Source organism: Notolepis coatsorum, assembly GCF_963971535.1.
Source record: "Notolepis coatsorum genome assembly, chromosome: 6".
Classification (NCBI taxonomy): Eukaryota; Metazoa; Chordata; class Actinopteri; order Aulopiformes; family Paralepididae; genus Notolepis; species Notolepis coatsorum.
Genome location: NC_140170.1, coordinates 32,590,718 through 32,605,767, shown reverse-complemented (window position 1 = coordinate 32,605,767; position 15,050 = coordinate 32,590,718). Strand labels below are relative to the sequence as shown.

Sequence of the window (15,050 nt, the reverse complement as noted above, 5' to 3'; positions counted from 1 at the left end):
CTGTAATTATTATTATTACCATTATTATTATCATCAATTTACGAAAGAACCCATATTAGCGTACTAACACGTAATCATTATTTGCAAGCTTGGTGATATTACTTCACCGTCTAATAAGTTTTACTACTGCCAATAGCATATATATATATAATATATAACTTTAGCTGAAAAGCATTAACCAGCCATTGATTCAATCTGTATAGTCACCTCCAGGAAATCAGGGCGCGGCCAGCATCGTGGCCCATTGCTGGCAGAAATCAGTCCAAGAACTCAATGGATAATTATAAAAAAGTCATCTTTATTTCAAGTTACAAAAAAAGACTGTATTGGAAATGTCCAATACAGTTTAAAAGATTATATAAACAAAACATCTCATCTCTAAGATAGCAACAACCTAACACGGCTGGTGTCTGCAAGCAAAATACTGCATGTCAAAAACTCTGTAAAATCAAAATCAAAATCTGTCTGTCTCTAGCGAGCTGGCCTTTTTATAAGGTCCGTCACGTCACGCCATCATCAGTACATAGCTCCAATCATTGTACAGTACGTGTCATATCCCTCCTTCAGTTATTTGTTACTTTGCAGTTACATATCAAATCAAGTAATTCATAAGAATACAATGCCCCGGCGGCTAGGTGGTGTAGTGGGCAAGGCACTCGCCACCAGTGTGGAGACGCTAGGATTCGCGTGTTCGAATCCAGCTCTCCACATTGTTTTTCGGTTTGGCTGGTCGTCCGCAGTAATACACATTGGCCGTATTACGGGGAGGGAAAACTGAAGGGTGGGGATCGAACGTTGTGAACAAGCGACTCCTACAAGTCGGTTGGTGCGCCTGCGCAGTAGAATCAGGAAGTGTCGGGGGCAGCGTGAGCCTCCCACGCGTTACTCCTCGACACTGAGAGATCGAGCTGCGCAGGTGAAAAGATGCGACTGCTGTTACCTCAAGTACCGGAGGGGACTTGTGCTATGTATGACTTAGTCCACATTGCAGCCGGCTTGTGGGAGGCAAGAAACAGCGTTCGTGACAGGGGAGGGTTGAATTGGATGATACGAAATTGGGATGGGAGAAAATATGGAAAAATGGGAGAAAAAGTGGATCAAAAAAAAAAAAAGAATACAATGCCCCTCTGACTAGAGCTCCCTTCTCTTGGCCTTGCATTCCAGCCGTTCACTCCCTTACTGCATGGGGCCTCTTTCGTTCTGACTCACTCTAACAGTAAGAGAAACAGGCAGAACAGTACAGAACAGGCAGAACAGTACAGAACAGGCAGGACAGGCAAGGGTTATGATACCTTCTGTAGGTATCATCGCCAAGCATATCATTCTTTTTAAGCAGAGAATTATGAAACATATAATTAATATAGCATTATATATATATATACACCTTTATACCAACATTCTGACTGTAACATAACATTAACATTTAACTGTATAAAAGTGTATAAAAAATATACAGGTTATATAAGAATACAAGTGTGCACAAGTTTACACAAGTGGGAGGAAGAATATACAGACATTCCTCTTAATCATATATAATAAACATAAGAACAGGATGTCATTATACAAAGTGTCACTCGTTGACTTGTGGCACTTAACACCCCCTCTGTCATCTTGTTCTGTCATTTTCCACTGTCCTAATAGCGTCTGTACGGGGGGACGAGATGGCGATTGCGGGGTCACGTGGCTGTGACTCTCCACACCCCCTCTGTCATCTTGGTACCTCGGTACCCTGGTAGCCGGCGGGAAGACTTGCATCTGTTGTTCCCTGGCTGGACGGCTGGCTGGTCACCCCATACTGAGGTCAGAAAGTTCCTATGATCCCAGTATTTAAAACACCAGAACAATGTGGTGTTATATTTTATATTTATTAACTTGACCTTACCACAATGATGCTTCCATCCTGTGTGAATTCTCTGGTGTGATTTAAGATAAGACAAATGACTAAAGCTCTTCTCACACTGGTCACAGGAGTGGAGCTTCTCTCCTGTGTGAATTATCTGGTGTAATTTAAGATGAGACAGTCGACTAAAGCTCTCTGGTGAATTCTCTGGTGTGATTGCTGATCATGTTGATGACTAAAGCTCTTCCCACACTGGTCACATGAGTAGGGCTTCTCTCCTGTGTGAATTATCTGGTGTGGTTTAAGATGAGACCGTAGACTAAAGCTCTTCTCACACTGGTCACATGAGTAGAGCTTCTCTCCTGTGTGAATTATCTGGTGTAATTAATGATGAGACAGATTACTAAAGCTCTTCTCACACTGGTCACAAAAGTAGGGCTTCTATCCTGTGTGAATTCTCTGGTGTGTTTGCAGAGTACTCAGTCGACTAAAGCTCTTCTCACACTGGTCACATGAGTAGGGCTTCTCTCCTGTGTGAATTCTCTGGTGTCTTCGCAGATCACATTGATGACTAAAGCTCTTCCCACACTGGCCACATGAGTAGGGCTTCTCTTCTGTGTGAATTCTCTGGTGTTTTTTAAGATTAGACAGTGCACGAAAGCTCTTCTCACACTGGTCACAAAAGTAGGGCTTCCATCCTGTGTGAATTCTCTGGTGTGATTTCAGACTAGACAGTCGACTAAAGCTCTTCTCACACTGGTCACAAAAGTAGGGCTTCTCTCCTGTGTGAATTCTCTGGTGTGTTTGCAGAGTACTCAGTTGACTAAAGCTCTTCTCACACTGGTCACATGAGTAGGGCTTCTCTCCTGTGTGAATTCTCTGGTGTGTTCGCAGATGACTCTGTTGACTAAAGCTCTTCTCACACTGGTCACATGAGTAGGGCTTTTCTCCTGTGTGAATTCTCTGGTGTTTTTTAAGATTAGACAGTGCACGAAAGCTCTGTCCACACTGGTCACAGGAGTAGGGCTTCTCTCCTGTGTGAAACATCTGGTGTGATTTAAGATGAGACAGTCGACTAAAGCTCTTCTCACACTGGTCACAGGAGTAGGGCTTCTCTCCTGTGTGAATTATCTGGTGTAATTTAAGATGAGACAGTTGACTAAAGCTCTTCTCACACTGGTCACAAAAGTAGGGCTTCTCTCCTGTGTGAATTCTCTGGTGTTTTTTAAGATTAGACAGTGCACGAAAGCTCTTCTCACACTGGTCACAAAAGTAGGGCTTCCATCCTGTGTGAATTCTCTGGTGTGATTTCAGACTAGACAGTCGACTAAAGCTCTTCTCACACTGGTCACAAAAGTAGGGCTTCTCTCCTGTGTGAATTCTCTGGTGTGTTTGCAGAGTACTCAGTTGACTAAAGCTCTTCTCACACTGGTCACATGAGTAGGGCTTCTCTCCTGTGTGAATTCTCTGGTGTGTTCGCAGATGACTCTGTTGACTAAAGCTCTTCTCACACTGGTCACATGAGTAGGGCTTTTCTCCTGTGTGAATTCTCTGGTGTTTTTTAAGATTAGACAGTGCACGAAAGCTCTGTCCACACTGGTCACAGGAGTAGGGCTTCTCTCCTGTGTGAAACATCTGGTGTGATTTAAGATGAGACAGTCGACTAAAGCTCTGTCCACACTGGTCACAGGAGTAGGGCTTCTCTCCTGTGTGAAACATCTGGTGTGATTTAAGATAAACCAGTTGACTAAAGCTCTCCCCACACTGGTCACAGGAGTAGGGCTTTTCTCCTGTGTGAATTCTCTGGTGTCTTCGCAGATCACTCAGTTGACTAAAGCTCTTCTCACACTGGTCACATGAGTAGTGCTTCTCTCCTGTGTGAATTCTCTGGTGTCTTCGCAGAGCACTCAGTTGACTAAAGCTCTTCTCACACTGGTCACAGGAGTAGGGCTTCTCTCCTGTGTGAATTCTCTGGTGTGATTGCAGATTACATCGGTGACTAAAGCTCTTCCCACACTGGTCACAGGAATAGAGTTTCTTTCCTGTGTGAATGCGTTGGTGTTTATTGAGATTCATCTTTGAACTGAAGCTTTTCCCACACTGGTCACAGCAGAGACCTTTTCTTCCATCCAAGCCTCTTGGTTTCTTCCCAGGCCTGACAGGACAGCTTTCTGGATGGAGAAGAGTGTCAGAGGAAGGAGAAATTTGGTGATTTTATTCAGGTTTAATTACCATGTAAGAGGTTTATAATGGTATGTAGCTGGGTTTTATAGTTTAAGAACACAGTGTAGTCCAGAGTGGTCTACAGTTCTAGACTTAAACCACTTTGTTTCAAGCACCAGTTAGTAGGGCTGTACCGAATGCCATTTTTTAACATTCGAAGCTTCGATTGAAGTATTCGAACAAAGCTTTGAATGTCTATAAAAAAGAAATGTACTTAATTTTTTTTAGGGACGTTTTTTTTTCTCAAACTAAATCCTCAATTTGAATAAAGTGATTAATCTGATTAAATGAGTCTTTCTTTTATTAAATCAACTTTCTTTAATGAATATAACTAATCAGTTTCGTCAACATAAACAATCCAATAAGGGCACGGTTGGTATGAAAGTGATGGTGGCATCTTATAGTATAATATTAGTGTAGCCTAATCTTTAACTACAACTGTGAAGAAAACCCCCATTGGTTTAAAAAGATTGAAAAAAATAATAATAATAATTTGAATGTTGATTTAGAATTCGAATGTCAACATTATGATCGAAGCTTCGAAGCATTCGGTAGGCCTACAGCCCTATCAGTTAGTCAACAGTTTCTGGAGCAGGAGTGGTTACATCATGGCTATGGTTAAGGTCGGTTTAAATTTAGTCCGGGACTAAAGCCCCTTTAGTCTCAGGTTATGACAGATTTAAGTGTCACCTTATGGATCAAACCTTATATCACGCTATGGAAAATTTCATGTACCTTTTTTTTTATCCGCTTTTTCTCCTTATTTTCAATTTCATGTATCCAATTCTTCCCTCCCCTGTCTTGAACGTTGCTCGACTATGCCCCCCACTGGTCGGTTGTAGAGAGGATAGAAGCCTTGCATCACGCGTTCCCTCCGGCACACGAGGAGGCAGCCTGTCACATCTTTTCGCCTGCCAGTGCGGACTCTCATTGGCGAGGTGTAACGCATGGGAGGCTCACACTACCCCCGCCATTTCCTGTCTCTGCTGTGCAGGCGTCTCCCAACCGATCTGTAGGGGTCGCTGTCCACAACGTCCAATCCCCACCCATCGATTTCCACCCGCTGACTCTGCCAAATGAGCCAGTACGACGGCCGACCCAAGCCGAAGGCAATGCTGAGACTGGGATTCGATACAGGAGTCTCTTGCATTGGTGATGAGCGCAATCTCCGCTACGCCACCCAGCCGCACCCAATTTCATATATCTGTAACGATATATACATGGAACAAAAATAACTTTTTGGCTGGTAGATAAAAAAATTAAATAAAAAAATACCAGCCAGGCAGATTTTTTACCAGCCAAAAATGATAAATAGCTTTTTAGCAGAGGTGTGGACTCGAGTCACATGACTTGGACTCGAGTCACAAATTTGATGACTTTAGACTTGACAAAATCAAAAAAGACTTAACTCGACTTTGAGTTCAACACCAATGACTCGTGACTTCACTTGGACTTGAGCCTTTTGACTTGAGAAGACTTGATACCTTCCCCCATGCCCAACGATAAAAAATTATGTTATTAAATGTGCCGTGAATTAATTCATTTCCAGCTAATAGACACTTAATTTCCCAGATCCACTTTGTTTGAAACAATCCGACAGCATCCAATCAAGTTGCGCGAGAGAAACACACAAAGAAGTAACGTTACAATTCAGAACGACGGATCCAGTGGAAAATGATACCAAAGATTGCTTCATTTGCTTATAAAAACGACGTGGTGGGGGGCGGCTGGGTGGCGCAGCGGACATTGCGCTCATCACCAACGCAAGAGACACCGGGTTCGACTCCGACTGTCGGCGTTGCCTCCGGCTTGGGCCGGTCGTCATACTAACTATAGGGAGGTGTAGTGGTTACGTCATTTTTATTTTATCATTCCATTTGGGCTGTGGGGGGTGCTTAATGTCTGAAGGAGTCGACTGAAGGCTTCTTGTCCTCTGCAAAAGCATGCAATTGGTCCACTGATGGATACATCTTGATATTTGTCTAGTCTGTTCATTAGATGGGTGAAATCCTCTTCAGTGCCTCTGTGCCTGTTTTCGTAGGCAGTTAGCCTCTGGTATGCGTGCCATTAGCATTAGCCACGCTTCTAGGCCTCTTTTCTTTTGGAAAGAATGATACACATTTTTTTTTTTTTATTATAAATTCTTTTTATTTTTTTTACTAAGGGGTTGGCAGTCGACTACGGCTCCTTTCGACCAATTAGTCGACTAATCGACTAATAGGGGTCAGCCCTAATCCACAATCTATAGCTCAACATGAAAATATTCGCAATGAATCGTAAAGGTAGCAAAACGAGATGATCGCAAATTGCCCCTTAATTTGGCCCGTGTGAGTGGTAAATTATATTTGGGGGCAACCTTGTGAGTAGTGATTTCAACCCTTCATTCGCATTTCACTCCTAAATTAATAAAAAAAAATAGTAAAACATTAGCCTACAACCAGGGCTGTACAGTGCGACATAATGCCGCGCTGCGGTGCTATGAAAAAATCTGTCGGCAATGAATGAATTTACTGCGATAGCCGTGTGTGGAAAAAAAAGATTTGCGTGTGAAGTGAATCTGGGTCATGTTATATACTTGGTAGTTGTAGTCTAAACAGAGCGGCAAGCGGAGAGGCGGAGGGCTTGTTGTCTTTGTTAACTCCAAATGGTGCCACCCTGGGCACATCACCATTAAGGAACGCATCTGTTCCCCCAACATTGAACTATTGGCACTGAGTCCGCGAGAAATAACACACGTTCTGGCTCTGACTGTTTACATCCCACAGAGCGCGGTGGCGGTGCAGGCGAGTGACGTCATACACTCCACAGTCGCGGCACTCCAGACAAAACACCCGGATGCATTTATTTTTATCAATGGGGACTTCAACCATGTCAGACTGAACAAGACCCTGACAAACTTCACCCAGTATGTCACCTGTAAGACCAGGGGAGACAAAACACTGGACCTCCTGTATGCTAACGTGAACGAGGCTTTCAGTGCGACTTCCCTGCCCCCCATTGGCCCCCCCTTGGCCACAACCTTGTGAGGCTTGTATCTACATACAGGCCTCTCATTAAGAGACAGCCACCGACCACCATGTCTGTCCCACAGTGGTCTGACGACGTAGAGGAGGAGCTACGGGAGTGTTTCAGGTCGACAGACTGGGACATGTTTGAGAGGGTCCATGGAGACGACATTGATGGACTATCCCACTGCATCACAGACTACATCAGGTTCTGTGAGGAGAGCATCGTACCCACAAAGAAGGTACGCTGCTTCTCAAACAATAAACCCTGGATTAGCAAGGACATTAAACACCTGCTAAACAGGAAAAAGAGGGCCTTCATGGCAGGGGACACTGAGCAGGCCAGGGCTGTCCAAAGGGAGCTAAAAAAAGAGCTAGGGGCAGCCAAGGACAGCTACAAGGACAGGCTGGAGGGCAGACTACAGGCCAACAACACCAGGGAGGTGTGGGTGGGTGTCCGGAAGATTACTGGGTTCAAACAGCAGGGCACAGCTGTTGAGGGCCCCCAAGAGCGTGCAGACAAGTTCAACACGTTCTTCAACCGATTCGACCAGAGTGGCCTCCCCACACCCCTCCCCCCACCCATCGACACCAGCACCAGATCACACCTACCAAGCACCCCCCCCCACCCACCCACACCCATCAGCAGCAGCAGACTGCCCACCGCCCCCAACCCTGACGATCACTAACAGCCAGGTCAGTAGGCAGCTCTCCAGGATTAGTGTGAACAAGGCCAGAGGACCGGACAACACCAATCCCAGGGTGCTCAAAGCATGTGCGGAGCAGTTGGCAGCACCGCTCCAAACAACTTTTCAACCTCTCCCTGAGGCTGGAGAGGGTGCCCCAGCTCTGGAAGACCTCCTGCATTGTCCCGGTGCCCAAGAAGGGACGACCCAGCACCCTCAACGACTACAGGCCAGTCGCTCTGACGTCACACGTCATGAAGACGTTTGAGAGACTGGTCCTGCAACACCTCAAGCCCCTGGTGTGTGACTCCCTCGACCCCCTGCAGTTTGCATACCAGGCAAACATCGGGGTGGAGGACGCCATCATCTACATCAGTGGTTCCCAACCTTTTTCCCCCCAGGGACCCCCAAACATCTCTGATGAAATTCGCGGACCCCCTCCTAATAAGATACCATAAAATACTTTTTTTTTTTCATTTTAATAACAAACTGCTTATACACAGGCATATGCATCACAATTAGACCCACTATGCTTCTTTGACTTGTGCCTTCAATCAACAAATCTCATCTTGCACCATATGCATTTCAAAATGTTTGGCCAATATTCAAATGCTGTATTCATCCTCTCAAATCAGGCCCTAATGGTGAACGGTTTGCATTTATGGAACAAATCAATGCAACAAATTAAACTAAATATGAGACAGGAAATTCCAATCAGTAGCAGAGAGAATCTGTCCTAGCTGGGGTTAATACCTTTTTTTGTCATTTTAATAACAAACTGCTTATACACAGGCATATGCATCACAATTAGACCCACTATGCTTCTTTAACTTGTGCCTTCAATCAACAAATCTCATCTTGCACCATATGCATTTCAAAATGTTTGGCCAATATTCAAATCCTGTATTCATCCTCTCAAATCAGTCCCTAATGGTGAACGGTTTGCATTTATGGAACAAATCAATGCAACAAATTAAACTAAATATGAGACAGGAAATTCCAATCAGTAGCAGAGAGAATCTGTCCTAGCTGGGTTTAATACCTTTTTTTGTCATTTTAATAACAAACTGCTTATACACAGGCATATGCATCATAATTAGACCCACTATGCTTCTTTGACTTGTGCCTTCAATCAACAAATCTAATCTTGCACCATATGTATTTCAAAATTTTGGCCAATATTCAAATCCTGTATTCATCCTCTCAAATCAGGCCCTAATGGTGAACGGTTTGCATTTATGTTGAATGAAGTAAGAATCCACTGCAGTAAAAATATCCTCACCTCGAGTGGTGGTAGTAAGGTTGACTGACATGAGAATGTCCTGCTTCAGATCCTCATTTTCGATATATTGCACATAAACGATGAGCACAGCCTCGTCTGCGACAGTTGTAGTTTCATCAAGTTGTATGGCAAATGGACCCTTTCTAAGCTTTTCTGACAGCTGCTGCTCGCAATCACTTGACATCTTATCAATTCGGTCTTTCACTACATTGTTCGAGAGTGGTACTGATTTTAGTTTATCCGCCACCTGTGGGCCGCACAGTTTCTAAACCATTTTGATGCAGGCTGGTTTGATGAGCTGCTCGCCAATATTGTGCGGTTTCTTTGCTTTTGCAATTAAAAGCGAACACTCAAAGGAGGCTTCGGTAGCCTTCTGTAAATCACTGCCACCCCTGCTCCACGCTACTCTAACATCAACAGGCTTGTTCGCCTTGAGAGACTGTTCTTTCCTCCGAAAAAAGTCTGGATCCTTCCCAACGGTTTCTGGGTGCTTAGATGCCTGATGTCTCTTCAGCTTGCTGGGCTTCAGGCTCGAGTTTGCCAACTTTTCTCCACAAATCACACACTCAGGTCGTTTGTCTGGTCCCTCAGTGAAGCCCATGGTGATGTAATTTTCGCGATTGCTGTAGGTCCTAACTTTTTTTGCAGATGAGCTGCCGTCATCTCCTTTTCGTTTGTCACACATTTTCGCCTCTGGCGGCTGACTGCAGACGAGCCGAGAAAGTTAACTAGCGTGCTAGGCTAGCTACAGAAAGTGATACAGTCAACTGATTCGCGTTTTAGCGGTTACCCGGTAGCCTACTGTTAATGTTCAAAAATCATGTCTAGATGTTTATTTATTTATCTTTATTTTTTATTGTAGTGGAGAGACTATTCATGCTTCTGATGATAAAAATATAAAAAAAAAAAAAAAAAAAAAAAAAGACCTCAAATCATCTGTGGTCTGGCGGACCCCAGGTTGGGAATCACTGATCTACATGCTCCACAGAGCGTACACGCACCTGGAGAAGCCGCGCTGCTCAGTGAGGATTATGTTCTTTGATTTCTCCAGCGCCTTCAACACCATCCAGCCATCACTGCTAGCAGAGAAGCTCTCCGCGATGCAGCTGGAGCACAGCTTGGTGGCCTGGATCAAGGACTACCTCACTGAGAGGCCGCAGTACGTCAGACTAAAGGACAGTCAGTCTGACGTACTGGAGAGCAACACCGGCGCCTCCCAAGGAACTGTGCTGTCACCCTTCCTCTTCACCTTCTACACCTCAGACTTCTGCCGCAACTCAAGAGGGTGCCACCTGCAGAAGTTCTCAGACGACTCCTCCATCGTAAGCTACATCACCGACGATGATGAGGAGGAGTACAGAGCCCTGGTGGAGAGCTTCGTGGGGTGGAGCGACAGCAACCACCTCCAACTCAACACCAGTAAGACCAAGGAGCTGGTGGTGGACTTCCGGAGGGGCAAGAAGAGGCCCCCCCCCGATTCCCATCACCATCCGAGGGGTGGAGGTGGTGGACTCATAAGTTCCTTGGGGTACACCTGAACAATAAACTGGACTGGTCGGATAACACAGAGGCCCTCTACAGGAAGGGACAGAGCAGGCTGTTCTTCCTGAGGAGACTCAGGTCCTTCAACGTGTGCAATAGACTGCTGCAGTCATTTTACCAGTCTGTAGTGGCCAGCGTCCTCTTCTATGCTGTGGCATGCTGGGGAGGCTACATCAACTCAAGGGACACCAACAAGCTCAACAAGCTGGTGAGGAAGGCTAGCTCCGTGGTGGGAGTCGAGCTACCTAGACTAGAGGTGATGGCAGAGAGAGGGATGAGAAGGAAGCTGGCTGCCATCATGGAGAACCCCTACCACCCCCTCTACGACGAGCTAGTCAAGATGAGAAGCACGTTCAGCCACAGACTCATACCCCCCCGACACTCAACTAACCGCCTCGGACAGTCCTTCATACCAGCGGTCATCAGGCTCCACAACAGTGGGCAGCGACTAGCGGCCTCCAGGCTCCACAACAGGGGGCAGCGACTAGCGGCCTCCAGCCTCCACAACAGGGGGCAGCGACTGCTGCCAGACATTGACCTGGGACTAATAGGAACCCAAGAAGGACAATTTACACTATCTTAGGCATACTGCACCTTATATGGATACTGTGAATAATGTATATTTCAGTGGATACTATGATACTGTGAATAATGTATATTCAGTAGATAGTAAATTATAACACTACCTTATGCATACTGCACCTTATGTGACACTGTGAATATATTTTTTAGATAGTAAATTATATTGACCTATTTGTTTACACTGCTTGTGTTGTTTTTACTACCTGTACCCCCCCCCCCCCCTTCCCCCATGCTGCTATGATGCCTGAATTTCCCCAAGGGGATCAATAAAGGAATATCTTATCTTATCTTATCTTATCTATTGTGCGATTAAATACCATGTCCCCGTCTGGTAGAGTCCATACGTCCATACAGATTTGTAGCACAGGCCAAAATGTTGTAGCACGTATAAAACGTGTTATATTTGTAACAGTCACAAATGTGCCTATTGTATTTGTGTTATTTAGTTGGAGTGCCATGTTTGGCTGTAATTTTCATGCTGACAAGTCGACGTCACACAGCCAGACACGTTACTTGTAAGGAATTATGGATTTTGTGTTGGGTGTATGGACTCTACTAGGGGTGGGAAACACCAGTTTCATCACGATACGATATCGATTCTTTGGACAACGATACAATATTTGCCGATATCTGCCACAATACGATACAATGCAGGTGCCTGCAATCGATACGAGATGATATCATAAGCCCATTTAACACAATCAGTAACATTTAGATCAACTCAAAAAAGGTAACGAAAATATAATTTGATATTTTCTTTTTTAGCTCTTCCAGACATTTAAATGAAAAACTATTTATTGTTTTTAATACAAATAGACCTCCTGTTCACTATAAAGTGCCACGTTTTGATATATTGAGCTTTAAACTTTAAGTAAATTTTTTTGGAACATGCAACCTAAAACCCCTTCCTCTCCCAAAAAGGTTTTTTTCATGACGACGAGACGTGACGTCACGTTATTGAAGACCACGTGACGCTAACACGACTAAATAGTTAATTACATATCGTTGACCACAACTGAGGACACAAAAATGTCATTTACAAAAACCAGGACGAAATTTCTCTTCATGTATCAGGGCTGTACACTGCGACGAAATGATCGCAAATTGCCCCTTAATTTGGCCCGTGCGAGTGGTAAATAATATGTGACTCGACGTGACCAAACCCGATTTGATCCGGTGAGAAACAAGTGCCAGAAAAGGAACAATTGTCTTGCTCTTCAGAAAATTGAAAAAATCGAAATCTGTTTTTTTTTTTTACATCTTTGAAATGTCAATAATGTGTTCTCTTATTTGCCCTTATTTGCAAACTTAAATACAACTTGTAAATGAGGTAATTATTGTTATATAGTTCGACAGTATTGTCTCTCAATACTGTGGAAAAACTACAGGCGAGGGCATTTACGGTGTGGGTCTGTCAGCTTAACAGGTACTTAAGAGGTGTTGAAACACACAGCCAAACACTCTCCTTTCTTAGCAGGGAGAAGAACAATGTTTATTCACTTTATCTTAATGTTATAAGTTATAGCAACGCAACAAACGCAGTGTCCTGTCCATATAAAAAAGATTAAAAAAAAACGCGAGTCCGCGCGGGTGTATTGTCATTAAATTAAACAACATTAAAACACATTTAGAATGTCACGAATTTGATGAGCGAACGAATTTCATTCAAGTGAATTTATTGCAACCTAATGGTATAAGAAGTAAATTCATTCAATAGGGAAACTCAAAGAAAATAACAAACAACTTATTATCATTATAGGACGCGTTGGTTGTTGTTGTAGACGAACGCGCGCTGGCAATTCATTTGATGACAAGACAAACGTCTTTCTGGGTCTGCATCCCCTTAACAATTGTGTGTATTGAGCTGTACTGTATTATTGCAACTTGGCTTGAATCCGCAGCAATAAGCCAGATAAACAAAATTGTATTAACGCGCCTCGTTAAATCCTCCGCTGTTTCCTCTCTCTCAGTGCTCCACTGTCCGGCTGGCTGCGATTAAATACCATCTCCGCGTCTGGTAGAGTCCATACGTCCATACAGTTTTGTAGCACAGGCCAAAATCTTGTAGAAAAGTATAAAACATGTTATATCTGTAACAGTCACAAATGTGCCTATTGTATGTGTTATTTAGTTGCAGTGGCATGTTTGGCTGTCATTTTCATGCTGACAAGTCGACGTCACACAGCCAGACACGTTACGTGTAAGGAATTATGGATTTCGTGTTGGGTGTATGGACTCTACTAGGGGTGGGAATTACCAGTTTCATCACGATACGATATCGATTCTTTGGACAACGATACGATATTTGCCGATATCTACCACGATACGATACAATGCAGGTGCCTGCAATCGATACGAGATGATATCATAAGCCCATTTAAAGGTGACATGTACTATAAATGTCATTTTTCAGTCTCTAGCATTGTATTATAGTAATAGGAGTTCGTATCAATGTGTTTTAGTGTCTAAATACCATATTGGCGGATTGCTCTGATTCAGCTCAGCCCCTTTCCTCCTCCAGTAAATCAGGCCATTTTGATTTGAACGGCTGAGTGACGTCATTCGGCCGCTGGGTAGTGCACAGTGATGCGATTGGCTCTGTGGTTGGAGCTAATGCCCGCCTACTTCCTCATACTGCGAAGCAGATTGAAATATGACACATCTGCATACTCTGGAGGGAGAGAGAGAGAGAGAGAGAGATAGAGAGGGAGACAGAGAGAGAGAGGGAGGGAGCACTTGGGGGGGGACCTGCCGCGCCACACGGGAGGTGGGACCCTCTCGAAAACGAGGGGGGGGGGCCTCCCTTCCTCCCCTCTCCCGTGTGGCGCGGCAGGTCCCCCCCCCCCCCCCCCCCAAGTGCTCCCTCCCTCTCTCTCTCTGTCTGTCTCCCTCTCTCTCTCTCTGTCTCTCCCTCTCTCTCTCTCTCTCTCTCTCTCTCCCTCCAGAGTATGCAGAGGTGTTGGGTTTCAATCTGCCCTGCAGGGAGAGAAAAAACTAAAGGAAGAGACGGCCTATATTTTTTTCTCTCTCTCTCTCTCTCTCTCTCTCTCTCTCTCTCTCTCTCTCTCTCTCTCTCTCTCTCTCTCTCTCTCTCTCTCTCTCTCTCTCTCTCTCTCTCTCTCCAGAGTATGCAGAGGTGTCGGGTTTCAATCTGCCCTGCAGGGAGAGAAAAAACGAAAGGAAGAGACGGCCTATCCTTTTTCTCTCTCTCTCTCTCGCACCCCCCCCCCCCCTCTCTCTCTCTGTCTACCTCTCTCTCTGTCTATTCATTCATTTTCATTCATTCATTCATTCATACCAGTCGCAGACTGTGTGGACTGACTGTCACTCAAAGTGCTTATGGGCGGAGCCAGGCCATAACAGCCTGAAATCTTGGGGCTGAAAAATGATGGTTTTGAGTACTTGATTACAAATATAAAACAATGCATTTTTTTGAAAAAAAATATGTCTTCAATAGACTAACAGGAATTGTGTAAAGTTGCCCAAATAGTGCTAGGAATAGCAGTACATAGCCCCTTTAACACAATCAGTAACATTTAGATCAACTCAAAAAAGGTAACGTAAATATCATTTGAAATCTTCTTTTTTAGCTCTTCCAGACATTTAAATGAAAAACGATTTATTGTTTTTAATACAAATAGACCTCCTGTTCACTATAAAGTGTCACGTTTTGATATATTGAGCTTTAAACTGTCGGCAATGAATGAATTTACTGCGATAGCCCGTGTGTGGAAAAAAAAGATTTGCGTGTGAAGTGAATCTGGGTCACGCTAACTTGGTAGTTGTAGTCTATCGTGCGATTAAATACCATGTCCCCATCTGGTAGAGTCCATACATCCAACACCAAATCCCATAATTCCTAGCAAACATTCGAATCGAAACTGAATGTG

At 44.3% G+C, this 15,050-nt stretch overlaps 1 protein-coding gene across 1 annotated transcript in view; it reads right to left on the bottom strand.

The window, feature by feature from the left end:
- Positions 1–410: 410 nt before the first annotated feature.
- The window catches only part of LOC311229976 (uncharacterized protein), a 51,527-nt gene continuing 36,887 nt past the window's right edge, over positions 411–15,050 (bottom strand). Inside the window, exon 2 of the mRNA XM_084316088.1 lies at positions 411–4,011. Coding sequence (XP_084172214.1) covers positions 2,282–3,916 — 1,635 coding nt within the window. The 5' untranslated portion in view covers positions 3,917–4,011 and the 3' untranslated portion in view covers positions 411–2,281. The remainder of the gene's footprint in view (positions 4,012–15,050) is intronic.